This window comes from Ptychodera flava, chromosome 14 (genome assembly GCF_041260155.1).
Source record: "Ptychodera flava strain L36383 chromosome 14, AS_Pfla_20210202, whole genome shotgun sequence".
NCBI classification, from domain to species: Eukaryota; Metazoa; Hemichordata; class Enteropneusta; family Ptychoderidae; genus Ptychodera; species Ptychodera flava.
Genome location: NC_091941.1, coordinates 7,957,124 through 7,976,586, shown reverse-complemented (window position 1 = coordinate 7,976,586; position 19,463 = coordinate 7,957,124). Strand labels below are relative to the sequence as shown.

Genomic DNA, 19,463 nt, shown 5'->3' with positions numbered 1-19,463 from the left:
CTGAACTGTAACCCGGAAGTAGGAAAGAGCGCGACACTTGAACTGCAGACGAACGACGAACTGTCCACCTCGCTGTTTAATCCCATGTCAAAAATACAGATGGTTGTCGAGGATAAGTCAAGTAGGAGTTTGCTTCAACATGTTTTCTTTTCTCTCTGTGTTTTTCCTTAATCTTTGTCTTAGCAAACAATTATTTTTGGATTTTTTGACGTAATTCTTTGCAATTGTAACTTGTTGTAGTTTGGCTCCGCACGTCTCTAACTTTTTTCTGTGTCCTATACGTTTCTGAATCATTATACACATGGGGCCATCATCATCACACCACCTAAAAGGCTGCCTAAAAGCAGTAAAAGGTGTTACGCCTGGTACTGGGCGCCGCCACTACAGGAGTTTAGGACTGTTTTGCCATTCGCCATTCGCTTGTGTTGTGAGCAGTGGAACAGTGTTGAGAAGATAAATTTCGTGAACAGACATCTCAACCACAGTCCCTCTATGCTTTTGTCCCGTTTGAAACCAATATATGATTAACTTGGGCAATGACAACTGACATTTGTTTTCCCCCAACAGAATGAGTTCAGGGTCAAACAGCGGCAGAGCAAGAGGAGGTTGGAGAGGAGGGAGAGGAGGTGGTGGACGGGGAGGCAACTACAGAGGACGTGGTGGTGGGTGGTGGAGAGGACGTGGTAATGGTAGAGGAAATTATTTCAGTAGCTACAGAAACCGTGGAGGTGGCAGGGATATGAATACATCAGGACTAGGTGAGGGCATAAAAAAGCTTTGTATATAGTATAGTATTGGTAGACTTTTCACAGAAAAGGTGTTTATGTTTTTGTCAGTATGTCTGCAATCTTTTAATATCAGTGCAGAATATCAAAGAAGGATTCTACTTATATCAGCGTAGAATTACCTTAAAGCCGCACTTTTCAATCCCAGGTTCTCGCATTAGTGGAGTTCTCCTCCCAGTCAAACACATTGCCAGGACGATGTTTGATTTCTATAACATTTAATTACACAAACTGGTCTCAATCTTTTGTCACCTTTTGCTAATCCTGCAAACAGAGCTTATATAACCGTTTGATTGACGGTCGGTTCAAATTGCCAACGGTCATTTATTCCTCAGCACCACACTCGAATTTCCTTAAAAAACGTTGTCCTGTCAAGTTAGAATTTGAATATAACCACAGGTTTGATCGGCAGCAGCTTTGTGCTGACCGCTCGGCAGTCTGTCAGCGTTTTTGCGGTCGGAAAAAACTAAAAAGTGGCATTTTCTGGAGCGTGTGCCCTCATGTTACCTGTTTGGTGTCCACTTACACAATGAACGCCGCCATAGGTTGGCGCCCTTTTAAAGGGAGGCTCCGCCTTTAAATAATGCAACTAATCTAGGAGGGCCCAGACACTTCGCACCAAAACCACTTCGCCCCACACAACTTCGTCCCAAAACCATTTCGCACCAAAACCACCTCGTCCCAAGTGTTACCTCGTCCAACGCCACTTCGCCCCAAGTACCACCTCGTACTGAAACCACTTCACTAAAGTATAGTTCCGTCAACTCGTCCTAAAACATCGATGCCACGATGTATCATAACGTTGTTTTTACCTACAACTTGGCTTCCACGAACCATTTATTCCTCCATGAAACCATACGGTATAACCCAACCCCCCCCCCCCAACCCCCCCCATTAGAAAAAAGAAAACACGCAAACTACTGAATGGTACATTTCAGGTGCCGTGCGTGGTATTGCACGATGCGATGTCATTTTCTCGAAATGTGTACAATTTCAAGATTTCAGTCCTAAATGATAGAAAGGTGATTAAACTTCACAGGCAGTGGTTGGTTATTTTCAGCTTTTAACGGTTAGCGATAAATTTAGGAGTGAAGTGGCAATGTTTTTTGGGCGCAATGGTTTTGGGCGACGTGATTTTGGGGCGAAGAGGTTTTGGTACGAGGTTGTTTTGGTGCGAAGTGGTTTTGGTGCGAAATGGTATGGGACGAGATGGTATGGTGCGAAGTGGTTTTGGTGCGAAGTGTCTGGGAACCATCTAGGATATCTAGTTACTGTCAGAGTTTTGAGTATCATCAGTCAAAATATCCAATACACTTGCAATCCAGTAAAGCAGTTCTGCTTGTATTTTTAATCATTTTAAAATCAATTATATCTCCGTTTATTCGGGTGAGGCCATTTCAAACTCACCACTGAGCCACTCTAAGTAATAAGCCACAATGAGCCATCAAGGGTGTAATTTATAGTTCTATACATCGAACCATTGTGGTTGCCCCTTAAAATCATGTAAACATAGTTTCAATTGGTAACCACTATCTCTTTCTGGTATATATACTGTACCTATACTGTATACTCTAATAGATGCACTGGATTTAATACAATATCTGCATTTTAACAAATTGTTGATTGAACAAATAGCAAGAATATGTCCTGTTTTTTTCAGGAAGAGGCTCACAGTCAGGGGTTTTGGTGCCTAGGCAGGTACAGGCAACTCTTGATAACTACAATCCTTCACCATATAAAGGATGGAGAATGTACATGACTGATGAAGGTTTGCATAATTTTTACTTTTTACATGAATTTATCTGCTCTGGTAGCCTGTTCAAAAACACCACCTGTATTTTTGATGAACTGGTTACACATCACCAAATTTTGGCATAACTCAGTGTCTTCAGACAAAAGCTTTATCTCCTTAAACAGTAACTTAGATTTTGTAAAGATAGTGCTTGTTTTAGCCTTGGATTACTTTTCAAACAAATTGGCGATTGTGAGATTGTAGTTACCCTAATTATTTTGACTTTCTGTTATACTGTCACCAGTAACAATAAAGAACTTTAACACAAATCTAGTAACAAAGTTTCCATTATTCCCAGAAAAACTACTGATTTATAATGCCAACAAGACATTTTCACTCAATGCATACTTGTTTGTTTGGCCTTTTTATGACACTACTGGTGACAATTCAGAGAATATACAATGATGTGCAAATATTTTTTTCACAACCTAGGTTATTCAGATGGCTCACCTTCTGTTACTAAAATTCATGCTTTTGAGAAGTATTTTACAGGCCAACTGCAGACTCTAAACAAGGTAAGGAAAACAGTTTTCATTTATTTCTCTGAGACACAAATGTAGGGATCCAAATCAGTATTTTCAATCAGACCATTTCTCAAAAGTTTGGAGAACATGAAAGAAAAAGTTGTATGTGTTTTCTGAACCTTATGGAAACTTGGAAATATAATATTTGCAATGTGATCGCAAATGAATGTATTGTGTATTTAATCTAGTCAAAAAATGTCTTTGTGCATTGTAAAAGATTGACTCCATCAGGCAAGTAAATGTAGTGAGACCACTAGATCAACATGTAACATACATAATTACTTATTATAAAAAATGGTCCAATTTCATTTTCTGTCGAACATATTACCGCATTTGTAATACTGATAACATCTATTTATTAACACAGTCTGTCTCCAAATATCACAATTGTTCTAATTTTATTCCTTTTCTGCAGGATGAAATAGAAAGAAAAGGAAGCATCCATGTTGATTACAAGGATTTGATACAAAATGATGAAATACGTGAAGCTATTCCAACACTGTCAACAGATATCAAGGAAATGCCTACCAAAATTCTACAGTGTTTAGGACTTGCTGCTCATCAGGTGTGTGCGGTTATTGCTGTATCTACTCATATGTTTGTGACTGCTTCACTGCATAAGTCTCTTTGCAGGAGATCTGTAAAGGTTGATTTGATTTTGCTGAAGATATCTACCAGTACAAGAGTGTACTATCTTGAAATATAATGACAACCTTGTCCATTTGTTGAATATTGCAAAGGTTGCTTTTGTATCCGTTCTTACATGAAGTACAACACTCCTAACATGTTTGTGAAAAATGGACATTGCCTAAATTTGCACTTGCAAATTTGGAAGTTTGAAATGGAAATACCTGTATTATTGCAATCAAAAGCTTGCATTCATTTACATAAAACAGAGTACAGATGCTTGCACCATGGTTTTATAGCAACATACAATCATAATGTGCAATACGCTTTTACACTTGGTACCCAGTTGACATAAAAACAGTGATCTTACAGAAATTCTCCTGTACTCACAATTATGTTCATTCACTTTGGTCAAGGTTCTGACCCATGACTTGGAACGTCAAGCATTAGAATTACAACAGCAAAGTCAAAGTCAAGATGGTCAGAAGGTAGAAGTTCCTCCTCTGTTGGTCAGTGTACCCTATATCCATGCAAGGTACAAACCACTTATTATTTTCTCAAGATTAATGCTTATCATTATAGATTGGGTTTGTTTATATTTTTGTGGTATTTGCCATGTCCAATGTAATGATGTGACACTATTTTTCAGTTGCTAGAAATTGCACTAATTAGCTAATGATGTTGATGCGTTAAATACAATAGAATCACAATGATGTCTAGAAGCAAAGTTGGTGTCCCTTTCTGATCATTACCGGTATATATTGTCAACTGTTTATAGTAATTCTCTCTCTCTCTGAAAGGTACACTTTTTTGCAGTCACTGAAATAAAAAGTAAAATAATTTTGGCTCTATTTTCTATTTTGTATGTAAATGTGCATCATCATCAATTCAGTTTTTTTGTATGATCAGATTACTGAACTATGAGCCAGTAACACCATTGAAGAATCTCAAAGCTAACTATTATGGTAAGTCAGTCATTTCTATGAAGACATGCAGCAAAGGTTACTTCTTATAATATGATTGTGAAGTTACAAAAGGGCTCATCAGTACATCAAGGCACCTCCATAGAAGGTTGCTTTCCCAATGAGTTCATACCTCAAAGCAATTCCAATCCAATGTCAGTGTAGTGATTTATTTCTATTGTTGCAGTTACCTCAATTTCACCGGTAACAAGTTTAGAAACAAGACTTAACCGTTTTTAACACAATTTTATACCCCAGGAAAGTTTGTAACCATAAAAGGTACAGTGGTTAGAGTGAGTAACATCAAACCTATGTGTACAAAGATAGCCTTCCAGTGCAATACATGTGGTGAGATTCAGGTAAGATTGCCCATCGGATGTGTGTCACTCATAGATTGCATACATATGTGAGTTGCTGATATTCAAAGTTTTCTGACAAATACTGTTATCTTACTAGAAGTAGATATAATCAACAAGTATTAAGAAAATACAGTATGAGTCTCCATCTGGTTAAATAATTCTCCGTACAGAATAAATAAGAAGCATCAATTTACAGGTAAAGTTTCTAGAATTGTTTATTGATGTGGTGTAAATGCGACAATGAAAATATCAGAGGATCTGGAACTCCAAACAATATGTCACATATAAATACAACTATTAAAGTGGCTTTAATGTTTCTTTAACCCTTTCATATAGTCACTTACCTTACCAGAGGGAAAGTACGTTCTTCCAACAAAAGTAAGTTAAAGTTGAATAATTATTATACCAGCAAATCAATATGTAATCTTTGTCACACAGCTCCACCATGTTCATGTCATCATGTATAAATTTTGTTAGTGCAAGTGTTGTCATTCACTTTGTAAGATGACACATAATTTCCAACAACAATGATCAATGGCGTATTTGGTGCTTGTGATACCTATATTTAGTTTCAGAAGTTTTGTACATAAATCTTTTGGTCATAATGATAAATTGTTATCGACAAAGACACATTCACATTTTCAAAAGATATTTATGGTGTATCAGTGATATTGATAACACCACATGTATATTAATAAGAGAAATATTCTATGTTTACAAGACTGTACAGATATTTGAATTTACCTCACATTTATGGACATAGACCAAGCATAACATTGTGTGAACCATACTTTAGACCTTTTAAATACTCATCGTCTTTATTCAACAGTGTCCAGGAGGGGAGTGTCGGGGTAGATCATTCATACCACTGAAAAGTTCTCCACTGACAGAGACCATAGACTGGCAGACCATCAAAGTACAGGAAATCATCAATGATGACCAGAGAGAGGCTGGGCGAATACCAAGAACAGTGGAATGTGAACTCACTCAAGATTTAGGTCAGTATTAGAGTTTACGATAGGTATGCCGATTGAATGTGTGTCTTGCTGTGATGTAAATTATTGCCCTATATTGACACTTTTGTTGTTCCAGAAACCTTTTGTTATGCAGATTTGTTTGTTTGCTGTTATGCTAAAGTGAAAGGCTTGATACGGACAGTTAAAATTTGATACTCTTCTCTGTCTTATTGTACTTTGAACCTTTTTCAAGATGTTCACATAATGCTCTGCTAATTGTTGAAAACTGATCTCCAGATATCTGCAAATGTCTGTTATTTTTTGTATCTGTTTTTACAGTTGATAGTTGCATACCTGGAGACATGGTCACAATAAGTGGTGTTGTCAAGGTGACTAGCAGTGATGATGGTGAGTGTATACAACACAAAGCAGACAACAAATATTACAATGCCAGATCAAGTTCTATTGAATTCAATTTTGATGACCACGTACAAATGTGCTTTCTTTAATCATACATGGTATGTCTTTTGATTTATATCCAACCAGAAACACACGTGTATGTCACATTTACTTGCCATTTACAAAAATTTGCCCCACACAGCTGTCAATCATTCTTCTCTTTCATTGATAAGGATATAAATTGTAATTCATCATTTTGATTTACCGGTAATACTTTTATAATAACATGTACAGTTTGAGTATGATAATTTTGTTTGGTTTCTGCTCTATGAGGAATGCACTGTAAGGAGAATCAGGTCTGCCCTATTTGCTTGAAAGAGTGGTCATAATGATGTAATTTGTCCACTTTAGTGCTCTTTGGGTTTATTTTCTGATTTTGATCATTGTATGAAACCTATGAAACTAATTCCCTGTAAACAGGTCCACATTCACAATTTACAACAATGCAGCGCCAACAATGAATGGGTTTGGCCCAAACCATGGAGGTGAAAGGGTTAATTTTCGTAATATTTTATCCATCCCAGGCCGAAATCGGAACAAAGACAAGTGTATGTTCCTACTGTACATCAATGCCAACGCAGTGAACAATAGCAAAGGCAATAAGAAGGGAGAATCGAGTACCGGCCTTGCCATTGATTTCACTATCAAGGAGCTCTATGCTATACAAGCTATTCAGGCAGAGAAGAACTTGCTCAAACTTATTGTAGGGTAGGTGTCAGACTTACAGTACCTGTGTTTGCAAAGTGACAATAATTTATCCTGCAAGCCTGGCTGACCAAAATTGGTTTGATGCATTTTATTGATACAGTCGTGAAAGGAAATATTGTCAAGATCATTGTAAAATGTTGTCATCTTACCTTGCAAACACTTCCACCATCATGAAAACCTATAGCTGCACTTTAGTTGCATTTGTTTTATTCTCAGTTATTGTTTTACATCTGCATATTTATGAGTTATCATTCAAATCATCCAGTTGGGATACACAGAACTGAATTTATGGTATTTGAACATTCTGAAAACTGATGATTTTATCAATGGTCAACATTGGTGAATTAAAGCATTTTATCAATCTTCATCAAATCCTTTAGGTCAGTATGTCCGGCGATCTATGGTCATGAGATGGTCAAAGCTGGCCTTGTACTCGGACTGTTTGGTGGCACTCATAAATTTGTCAATGACAAGGTAAAGTGTGTTCTTTCATTCTATCATCCTTCACAAATTTAGAAATGAGAGAAACTTTCCTCAATAAACAGCAAATAATACCTCTTTACTGATCAGATAGTCTGTGTAACTGTTACTCTCTTCACCATGCAGAACCGAATACCAGTGAGAGGAGATCCTCACATACTTATTGTTGGAGACCCTGGTCTGGGAAAAAGTCAGGTGAGGAATCTGTAGTATTTTTTTAATATACAGTTTGTTTACTTTTCAGTAATATCACAGTTACAATTAATTCAACATTCTGGCTTGGACTCTAAAACTTTGCCTTCTTTCTGGTCATACAAAACTCAAACGTTTAAGATCAGAGAATATAATGAAGTTGACGTAGGGTTCAGTGTTTCATTTCATCTGTGAAGGTTTTTAGTCTTATGACTTGTAGATGGAATATAGTTTTATGTTAGGATTACACTCCACAAACTTCAATCTGACCATTTGATATTCAATATTCCAGAAAATATATTTACAATGTTCTGATTGATTCTCCTTGAAAGATGAATATATGATATATAATTTTCAAATGGCAAATTAAAGTAATAAAAGCACTGTTTTCAATCTATCAAGCATTGAAACTTTGCTCAAAAATGGTTTTCTCAACAACTTTATCAGATGTTACAGGCAGTATCCAATATTGCACCAAGAGGTGTATATGTCTGTGGCAATACAACCACGACATCAGGGTTGACAGTTACACTGACCAAGGATGGATCATCTGGTGACTTTGCATTGGAAGCTGGTGCATTGGTTCTTGGTGATCAAGGTGAGTCACAATTACAACTGAAATACACGATGATGTCATGCAGGTACATGTAGAAGCTAGTTAAACAAACATGAAATATTGTTTTGTGTGCTGTTGTGATAAATAAAGCAACTTTACCTCTTCTGTAACCTATTTTATATGTGCACATAGAAAGCATTTGAGCTACTTAGAACAGTCGGAATCCATCATCTGTCTTTCTGTAAACATTTATGAGCCTTTACCTATTCCTGAATGTGATAATGTTATATGTCTGCAGTAAATCTTCCATGCAACTTTTGTGCAAAATTCCAAGAGTGAATGCTTTGACTTTTCTGGTCTATGAGTAGTATCTGCACTTGTCACTTTTTCATTATCATTTTGTCGTCATTAGGTTGTTGCTGCATTGATGAGTTTGATAAAATGGGAAATCAACACCAAGCCTTATTGGAAGCCATGGTAGGTATTATGCAAAACTGTCAACCAAAGAAAGTATATTTTGCGATTGACTTTCACCAGATTTAAGGAGCTGAAATACTTTTGAAGATAAAAAAGGTGGCAAGATTTGAAATATCATGAGGTCATGTTGTTTGCATAATGACTTCAAACCAATTTACATGGATAATAGTACATGTATACAAAACATACATGCATACAAAATTATTCGGGAATAATAAATAATTGATAAGAAAAAACTGTGCATAGTCTTGTAATATATGAAATTTGTCATCACATAAAAACATCAGCTCTGAACTCGGTATAAGTTGATAAATGTTTGACTTGCCTTTTGGTGCAAATCCCTTTCACAGGAGCAGCAAAGTATAAGTATAGCAAAAGCTGGCATAGTGTGCAGTTTGCCAGCCAGAACTTCCATCCTAGCAGCTGCCAATCCTGTTGGTGGTCACTACAACAAAGCTAAGACTGTGGCCGAAAATCTCAAGTAAGTTCATCACACACAATTGGAAGGAGATGTCAGTATAGTATCAATAATTTTACATCAGCATACAGCTGGTCATACCAGGTATCATGTCACTGATGTGATTACTATGTGTACATACATTTGCAAACAGTTTTTAGTACAAGATAAGACAGAGTGATTACTTTCACATAAGTTAAAAAGGAAGAAGTTCAAAACTTTTATGAAATCTTGAAAGATATGAGTAAGTTTTTGACAAATCCCAAAATTGGTGTTAATGCTGATGAAAAGAAATCTTGAACAAACCTCATGTTTTGTACACTATTATGCATGAAGCATTTTAGTCAAACTGTAAGTCAAATCTCTGTTTGTTCTACTGTGATTAAATGTACAAAACTGTTTGTCTTTCAGGATGGGCAGTGCCTTGCTATCTCGTTTTGATCTTGTCTTCATACTATTGGACAAGCCAGATGAAGAAATGGATTCCATGCTATCAGAACATGTGATGTCCATGCATGGTGGAGGTGGTAGAAGGTATGATCAATAACTTTTCTGTGACACAGCCTTCCACATTTAACACTTTCTTGTAATTTTTCAACTTTCAAGTTGACCTAATTCTGAATCTGATATGAAGACTTTGGTGATTATTCAACATTAATTTGAAAACTCTAAGAAGAACAACTTTTGTGAAATTCTGCATGCTTTTAAAGATATGGAAAGAAAGCAATTCAAATTTTGAGGACATTTTCAAGTGCATAACTGACGTTGCAAACACAAATTTATTTGTATTTCGTTTCTTTCAAAACTTTGAGTCGACTGATGTGATGATTTTTCAGCACCGTTTGCTCGAGCTCAAAGCAGGAGCTGATATATAAAAGCAAACAGCTTTTTGCTCACTTCTATGCAGGTTTAATTGTGATTGACTGAAAATGAATTCACTCGAAATGTATCACTCACATCAAAGGCATTTCATTCTGTTCCTTCCATGATGTGATAGGTCTGCCATGGGTGGCAGAGTTCAAAGGCCATCTGGTAGTTCAGATGACAGTGATGAAGCCAAAAGACTTTGGGATGAAGAAAAACCTCTATCAGAGAGACTTAAGGTATAGTCCATCGCTATGTAGCTTCTGGTTAAATCCATAAGATTTCTATAAAGTTACTCTACGGACTTTTCTCCATGTTTTATGAGGAACTTTTTGCAGTAATATATTATTTGAATCTTAATGCAATTTGCCAATGGCCAATTTCAAATTTTTTAAAGTAAATTTGCTCAGTTGGATCAAATTAGTGATTAAAATATATGCCTTCAAGTTTCATTCATACCTTGTTTCAGTGTGCTTATATTTAGGAATGAGGGGATCATATAGTGTAAAATGGGTACATAGGGATGGGTACACACAATGTGTATATCACTTCTAGCGGAACCTTGAGTAATATTCAATAGTCAATATAATGCAAAGAGGAAGCAAGCATGGTTAAATGCGACAGAAAAGGTTAGAAAAATGGTAAGGAGAGGAACTGAGGTAATTTGTGTCTCAAGAGTGAATGTTTTAAACTTTTGATTATCTTTTGCTCAAAGATGCTTTGAACAGTTCTATTTCATAATAAAGAAGTAAAAATAGTGAGTTTTGTACATTTTTTTTAAATAAAATTTACCTCAAAATACAGAATAGGGAATAAATAACAAGTGCAAATGTTTTCATCATATAGTCTTTAGATACTGCTCTATGCTGTAGACACTGGATACCTGGATCACTTCAAATAAATGTCATCATAACCAGGATAGTACCTGAAATAATTATCTATTTCAGGTTGGCAAGGCTGAGTCTCATGATCCAATACCTCATCAGTTGCTCCGCAAATATGTTGGCTATGCCAGGAAATACGTCCATCCTAAACTGACCCCCGAGGCTGCTGGTGTTCTCCAGGTAAGTTATGCCGGTATAACCCTACATAGAGTTGAAGATTTGAACTGTTATCCACGATGATTTCATTACCAGCATAGTATGCTATGATGTAAGAAGTGACATCCAAACTATGTCAGCATTGAAAATACCTCTGCTTGTCTATGCTCCATGGAACAGTTTTAACCTGTTTGACCTGATTCCATGCAAATAGGTCCACAATCACCATTGAAAACAATGGATTTTGACCAAACGATGGTGGTAAAAGCGTTAAACCGATACTATAATAGTCATCTTCTTAGTTGAAAATATGCTCAGAGAGATGTCGATCTCCAAATGGTCCAATAAAGAAGGAAACATTCAGACAAAGGTGTGCAAGGTGTAGGATTTCACATTACCATGAAATAACTGGAAATTTACGTTACTCAGGCAAGATATGGTTGAATGCCATATAGTGTCAGCTGCGGACAATTGAAGATAAAAATATGCTGGACCTTTTAATGTCTGCTCTGATATCAAGGTAAAGACTTCAAAGGTGTTGCCTCCTGGATATTTTGATATTTGATGAAGTACGTTTCAGCTGCTGATATGTTAACACTGCTCCTGTGAACACACCCTTACTTTTGTCCACCTTCCTTGCCACAGTTGCTTTTTTAATGCTTGGTAAATATACCATTCTCTACTCTGTCTTGCACAAGAAAATTGTTTCTCTTTTCTCTTTCCTTTAATACAACAGAAGTTCTACCTTGAGTTGCGCAAACAAAGACAGGGTCCAGACACCACCCCAATTACTACCAGACAGCTTGAATCATTAATCAGGCTGACTGAGGCAAGAGCCAGACTGGAATTGAGAGAGAAAGCCACGGCCAAAGATGCTGAAGATGTCATTGAAATCATGAAATACAGGTAAACACATCTGATACCAGTACATCGTTGGTGATTCAGATATAGTGGTTGAAAACCATACCCTGTTTTCCTATGAGATATTGCCATGGAGAATACATATAATATCCAGATTTGACAATAGAGTGAAAATTAAACATTCTAGCATTTAGTTTTCCCCTAATTGAATAAGTAATGATCATTTCACAATGTTTATTATAATTAAAATGACATTTGAAATGAAAGTTGGCTGTGATTGGTTTCATTAGGTAAATAACATTACATTCATGTCTGTTTGTTTAACATTTCAGCATGGTAGACACATACAGTGATGAATTTGGTCTGTTAGATTTCCAGCGTTCACAGCATGGATCAGGAATGAGTTCTAGATCTCAGGTAAAGTATTAACAATGGCTTCAGCCATTTGTTGATCACCTTGCATGTATACCAAAATATTATTATCACACTGCCTGTAACAAATGCTAAAATTTATCAAATTGAGGTTTATTAGGAAAAAACAAGTTATTCTTGATAATTGTTTGCTTTCACAAGGTGCTGCGTTCCATTTAGTTTAACCCTTTGAGTGCCACAGTCAATTTCTGGCACATTTATGAAATATTCCCCTGTCAAATTTTGCTTTTTTGCCAAAATTTTGATATAAAACTGTAGCAAATGAAATGTGATGTCCATTTGATCCAAAGTTATCAACAAATTGCAAAAAATTTCATAAAATAGATAAAATGTTGCACTGAAATTTTGGTGGGAAAATTACAGCACTGAAAGGATAAATTGTTTGTTCATCTCTTTCTACATGTGGTTTTGTGAACCACATATACAATTATATGGTAAAAGAAGCTAATTAATCTAGAGTAAGGATAAGCAAATATTTACATAACATGATATGCAAGTACATAAGAGTTCTTTATTCCTAAAATGTAATGATATCAAGGAAAATAAAAATTGTGTGTAATTGTTTAATTACAAAATTACAAACATATATTATATCATGTCATATTTTGCAGAACCAGAAATATATTAATGCAATTATCTTATGATGATTGTTGATCAGCTACTTGCTACTACTGTTCATTAGTGTGTCTTCATCTCTCTAGTTGCGACACTTAAACGTTCTTCATTTGGTGCCCATGTGACAAGGCGTATAAACTTTGACCTGGCAGCAAGAACTATGCATAGCCGGAATAAATATCTGGTTATGTCATTGAAACACTTTACAATGTCTTGTTTTGTCAACAGGCAAAGAAGTTCATTGCTGTTCTCAATAGAATGTCAGAACAAACCTATAACTCACTGTTCACCGTCCAGCAAATGAGACAGATAGCAAAGGTAACCGTACACTGACACCCAATATTGCAATGAGAAACAGGTATTAGCATGTGTTGATGCCTGTGTGCTGATAGTTTTTTCTGAGGACACTGTCTGTTCAACCTTGGTATTATAAGTCTTCACTTGCAGTGTCTTTGAACATAAAATAGTTCTTTTTTCCTACTTTTGCTGCTTGTACCATTTTGCAGTATAATTACTTGTTTATTTTAAAACTCATTATCACTCATTTGAATCACATGTGTACTTCACTCCTGCTCAGTATATCATGTCTTCATTCATTCCAGGAGGCCGGCATAGCTGTTGGTGACTTTGAAGGTTTTATTTCGTCTCTCAACAACCAAGGTTACTTGCTGAAGAAAGGACCCAGAATGTATCAGCTTCAAACATCAGATTACTAAATTTAGAAGTGAAAGCAGATGAACGCAAATAAAGCATATTTCACTGCCAATGTCATTGACATGAGTTGTTACAACATTTCAGGTGATTTTGCATTTTTGACCCAAGAAACACAAATTTTTCTCTATATAATGCTAACTTTGTAACATATTTTTGTTTATTCTCATGTAAATAAATATCATCCTGGTTTTTCTCTAAGTCACTTGTCTTTCGCCAATCTGTTCATTTTTTTGCATAATAATAGAGCATTTCAATTACAGTGGGTTACCTCCACATATGATTTGCAATTTTACTGTCACATGAAGAAAGTGTTCAAATTGTTGTCGTAACTGTGATGCTTATGTGTCATGAGTATATCAAAGAAACAAAGTTGCTTTCTTTGGACATAAGTTTTTCAGTTTTGCATTATTTAAAAGTCGGTTAAATTGTCTGGCATCTAGAGGCATACTGATAGTCTGGTCAAGAAATCCACTCTGTGAAAGTCACAGCTCTACTACATCTTCTAATCAAAGATATCTTTTCTTGCTCCTTCAGAACCTTCACATTTACTCATTAACCATTTCCTGATGATACTTGCAGAAAAAGATTTGTAAAATTTGAAAAATGTGTTATTAAAAATTGACTAAAGGACCACCGGTACTTAATGATAAAATGTAACTTATATAACACCAATAATATAAGAAATGAAATGCATTCATATATGATTGCGATCATAAACAAAACAAAACAATGAAGTAATGTATTCATATTAGTTGAAGATTGTCCTATTTCAATTTGATAAACTAGAAAAGCTAAACTACAAATCTCTCTGTGCTTATGACTGATATCTAAAGATATGTGTATATCTCATGATGGTGCTAGAATTTTTTTGTGGATAGCATTTTCAATGAATTTAAGGGTAACTATTATCAAAACTGATCGATGTCTGAAATCCAGCATTACACAAATTAATGTACATCCCAATACTCATCATGGAAGCCATGCCGACCAATAACTCATTGGTTCTTTGCATTCAGTTTCATATTTTGTAAACAACAATGTGATCAGCCATATTTTATAAATCTTCTACAAACAAACAGACAGGCAGGCAGAAAGTAGTTCAACATTACCTTGTGTGTGTAAAAGCAGAGCTAAAATAGTTTACTCTGATGAAATTACTGAGGGCCAAAAGTTAACAAAGAGAGAAAAGAGAAGGAAAACTGGATGTCCCATAGTAAACCTTTCTATTGACTAAAGCATAGGCACTTCAAAATTTCACATACCGGGTGCATAAGGCTACTACTAGACTTGTCCTCAAACATGAATATTCTATCAACAACTTAACCTTTTTGAGTGCCATAATTTTTTCACAAAAAATTTTAGTGCAACATTTTACCATTTTTTATGATTTTTTCTGTAATTAGGTTTGATAATTTTGGACCAAATGGACATATTTCATCTGCTACAGTTTTTAACAAAATTTTGGCAAAAATCTGAAAAAAATTGACTGCTGTATATTTAACAAAGGCAACAAAAATTGATGTTGGCGCTCAAAGGGTTAAAGGTCTCACTTATATAGACTGGTAACTGATTCAGCATTCTAGTTTACTTAACAGCTTTAAGTTTGAACAATGGACAGGAATATGATATTCGGTGACATAACTTTATCTCCTTTAAAATTTTAGTTGTGTGCAACAGTCTATTTTACATTCCAACATGTAAATACCATGCGTGTTAATAAAGCCCCCTTGCCGCATTGTACAGAAAAAACAGAAAAACTCTACCAATGGTTATAGGGATAAACGTCTTTAAGCAAACTTGCAAACAGACGTTTGATATTTTATTGATGAAAATGATAAAGTTTCTCTTTTCCAGGAAAAACATGATCAACGTTGAACTCCACACTTCATCATCCTTATTCCAGATGCTTGGCAATTTCCTCATGCATCCATACTTGTTGATGTGATGACAGCTATCATGGGGCAGAAATATCCAGCTACACAATGGCAGTGATGTACAAAAGACTGGGTGTCTGTTTTGTGCTTAAAATTGTTCTTTATGCTCTGCAATTTTTTGTGCAACTGTACCAGATAATTTACATCTGGCAAACTCACATACAGATGACACTTACTGACTTCCTACTTTATAAAGATGACCTGAATGCTGAAAATGACATTCTTCTTGTGTTGTATGAAGTAATCTTATCACTGTTGAAATGGTAGCAAAATTTTAGGAATGTTGTAGGTGTGTGTTTGTCTTTTTCAGTCAATATAATTTGACTGGTTGTCTTCACTGACTGGTTTTAGGACCTGAATAACAGCTCCAAAAATAGTCACAAAAAAGTCTGTATAGTAAGATAGTTTTTTTCTTCATTTTTCTATGACAGTACTAGAACCAAGTCTCTTACACCATTCTTGAAGCAAATCATGAATGTCCTTTGCATATGTGATTTGAGTTTTGACAGTGTTGATGTACATGCCATAATTCTGCAGAGTGTCCATCTGGCCAGCCTCTGTCTTTGGTGCCCAGATGGCAACAGGTGTATGGTGGGCACTCTCTCCTGATTGGACCATGTACTCTCTGGCTAGCCTCTGTAATGCGAAAGAAAAAGCGTTGGAAATGTCTTGCAAACAAATCAAAAGTGCTGATATATACGATTTGAGAAATGTTTGTTGTCATAAACACTGAAACCTGGGAATTTATGGGAACATTTTTTGTAATGTGTATGGGCCAGTTGAATATGAAAATGAATTGACAGTGTATTGACAGATTCAATTTGATGAACATTTATATAACAAAAATAAAATTTTTAATGGATCGTTGTGAAACAGTTCTTAATATGAAAATTTCTGTTTACAGTATTTAATGAAGAAATAAGCTACATTCTAGTGTTATGTATCTGTGTGACTGAGTTTACTGTTCCTAAATACTTGTTTTCCTTATTTAGGCTTTAAATAACACTTACAAGTCATATTGAATGTCAGATATAGAGTTCAGAACAAAAAGATGAAACTCCATAGATCAGAATTCAGCAGAAAATAAATGCAAGTTTGAACATTTGATATTCATTGACTCCTTGGACTACGTCTGTGCACACGTTGCAGGAGGAGTGTGTGTGTTTGAGAGAGTGAGAGAATTTGACATAACATTACTTGACTATAAACAGGAGACTTACCAAGTTAAGTTCAATCTGGTCACAAATTGAGTAAAATTCTTCCAAACTTTTATCCAACCTTTGACTTGGGTTTTCACTTTTTCTGAGCAGACCATATAAAAAGTGAATTATCAAACGGTGTTGATGAAGTGCAAGTGTACCTTCATTTCTCCTCCAGCTGATGTTTATAGAATTCATACAGGTATACAATACCGTATATGTTCAAGTTTTTGACAATTGATGAAAGATCACCTAAGTAAATTTGTGTGGATCTCTAGGCACAATAGTGTCAAATATTTCACTTTTTGGATTTGAAGAACTTTGAAAATGTAAGATATTTTGTATTCTTTCTATGTCTCCACATAAAACCAGAGCAAAATGAATATCTATATCAAATTTCAAAATCATTCTATGGGTTTTCATATCTTTCCACTGAATTTGAACTGCATTTGAATGTATGGATTTTGTCAAAATACCACGAGAAGAGAGACAGCCTGCAAACATTTTACTATTATCATTTGCGTATAGAAAACTCATAACAATGAAAAAATGCGTAGAGACTCAATCCAATGCGTAATATTATTACGCATTGGATCGACTCTCTACACATTTTTTCATTGTTATGAGTTTTCTATATACGCATGTTTGCTTGAGGGGAAGAAAAGAGCAGAAAACAGAAACTATGTTAGTCTACAAGCTGTAAATGAATCGGCACTGAGTGAAGCTATACAGATGATATAGTAAAAGACCACATTTTGACAAAGAAAACATAATTGATGGAACTCACGATGCATTATCTATTCCGGCATAATTAACAAAGTTATGACTTGTGATCTTCATGAGATTCTGAAAGGAGAAACACATTACTTCTGTAGTCATTGAAAACTCTGTTACAATTAAACGGGAACTTACAGGACCGTGAGCGCACAATAGAGGGATTACTGATGACCAGCCATTTACATACACTGGGCGGGAGTTTTTGAATATTCATAGTGCCCCCTTGACCGTGTGATAAATTTGAATTATCATGATGGGCACTTTCATGACAAATACAAAGAGGGGTCAAATAGTTTTATAGGAAACATATTTTGAAACATATGCCTTCTCTGACAAAAAACGGAACGTTTTTTTCAGTTTATTTTCGACTCTAGTTTAGTATATATATATTCACAGACATAATATGCAAGATTAGATGACAGTGAACGCCTGAAACATGGCCAAATCATAGGATTCTGTGACCAAACACGGCAGATCCGATCAGTAGCGTGGGCCTTTTACATTTGCACAGATTTACGATAATCCGCCTTTTATAGGGAAAGTTCCTGTTTAAAGCAAATGGATGGTGGGTTCATCTTAACCCTCATGATCTCAGTGTATTCATCATGTTCATTGCACATGACTCATGAACACCAAGGAGAAGACTATTTAATACCTTTGGGGACTTGGAAGATGGACTGGGGAGCATTTTTTTCTCCCTGCTCACTTGGAATTATTTTCTAACTTGTCCATATGTGGCAACTTTTTTCAACTTTTCTTTTCTTTTTTAGAAGAAGAATCTTTTTGCCTCGCCAGTAATAGTCCAAATTTGTTTTGTTTGAATGCTTTTTTTATGTGGTGTAACTACCAAAACAGAGTTGGGAAAGAAATGTAAAGCTGCACCGAGTCAACTACTACCTGTAAATTATGGAGTTGTTACTATGTACTGGAGGGACTGATTGAAAATCCTTCTGAAATAAAGTGAAAATCCTTTGCTGCTTCAAGACCCCTTCCTGGATTTTTTTTTCTGCAACCAAAGCATCACATTTGAAGTAATCATTTTCAAAAGAGTATTCTTTTCAGTATAGTGCCCTACATTCCTGAAGTGGCAGCATTGGAATGTTCACACTTGTGGTTACAATCTTTAACAAAAGTAAACTGAAAACTGATATACATCTAAAACATCGTGAAAAATGTGAGTTATGATATTCTTTGTGACATGGTCTGAGGGTGTTCTGGAAAAAAATACAATGAAATTAGCTGTAAGGGGATGGTCAAGGGCACACCAAATGTGAAAAGTAATGACCAAAAGGGTAAAACTGTTGATGCCTTGTTTTCAAGTTTGCTTTTTTATCTTATTTTAGCCTGCTGTATGTTGCTTCATTATCACATGTAAAGGCTTAAACTCGGATCTTTTTCCCCCTCCACATTTTGCATGCCCCTCCCCCAGGATATCAAATGGTCCACCCCTAACTACTCAGAACATGTATGATGGCGTACTACTCCAACCAACACCATAGAAATAAAAAAAATGACCTGTTTAATGTGTTCAACTTACGACCAACGATTCGCGAAGATGGGGAACTAGCATTTTGACTTTTGAAGTTGGGTCATCGATTGGCTGTTGTTGTTGCTGTTGCTGCTGGGACTGCTGCTGTGATTGCTGTGACTGCTGCAGCGGGTCATTTTGGCTTGACTGCTGACTTGTCGCCAT

The 19,463-nt window shown here is 35.8% G+C and overlaps 2 protein-coding genes across 2 annotated transcripts; one reads left to right on the top strand and one right to left on the bottom strand.

Annotated features, from left to right (window-relative positions):
- The first annotated feature begins 5 nt into the window (after positions 1 to 5).
- Positions 6 to 14,058, top strand: LOC139149175 (DNA helicase MCM8-like). Its single transcript, XM_070720746.1, has 24 exons — positions 6 to 121; positions 568 to 758; positions 2,446 to 2,553; positions 3,010 to 3,092; positions 3,517 to 3,666; positions 4,145 to 4,263; positions 4,638 to 4,693; positions 4,949 to 5,049; positions 5,386 to 5,427; positions 5,879 to 6,047; positions 6,345 to 6,413; positions 6,989 to 7,172; positions 7,553 to 7,646; positions 7,779 to 7,847; positions 8,292 to 8,442; positions 8,813 to 8,877; positions 9,228 to 9,358; positions 9,746 to 9,868; positions 10,332 to 10,437; positions 11,146 to 11,262; positions 11,975 to 12,144; positions 12,432 to 12,516; positions 13,375 to 13,464; positions 13,749 to 14,058. The coding sequence occupies exons 2-24, from the start codon at positions 569 to 571 to the stop codon at positions 13,860 to 13,862; spliced, it is 2,586 nt and encodes an 861-aa protein (XP_070576847.1). The 5' UTR covers positions 6 to 121; position 568; the 3' UTR covers positions 13,863 to 14,058.
- A 1,571-nt stretch (positions 14,059 to 15,629) lies between these two features.
- Positions 15,630 to 19,463, bottom strand: LOC139149177 (mediator of RNA polymerase II transcription subunit 29-like). The gene is made up of 4 exons (XM_070720749.1): positions 19,308 to 19,463; positions 17,781 to 17,839; positions 17,015 to 17,096; positions 15,630 to 16,430 (listed from the first exon to the last, which is right to left on the bottom strand). Exons 1-4 carry the CDS (start codon positions 19,461 to 19,463, stop codon positions 16,209 to 16,211), a joined length of 519 nt encoding a protein of 172 aa, XP_070576850.1. The 3' UTR covers positions 15,630 to 16,208.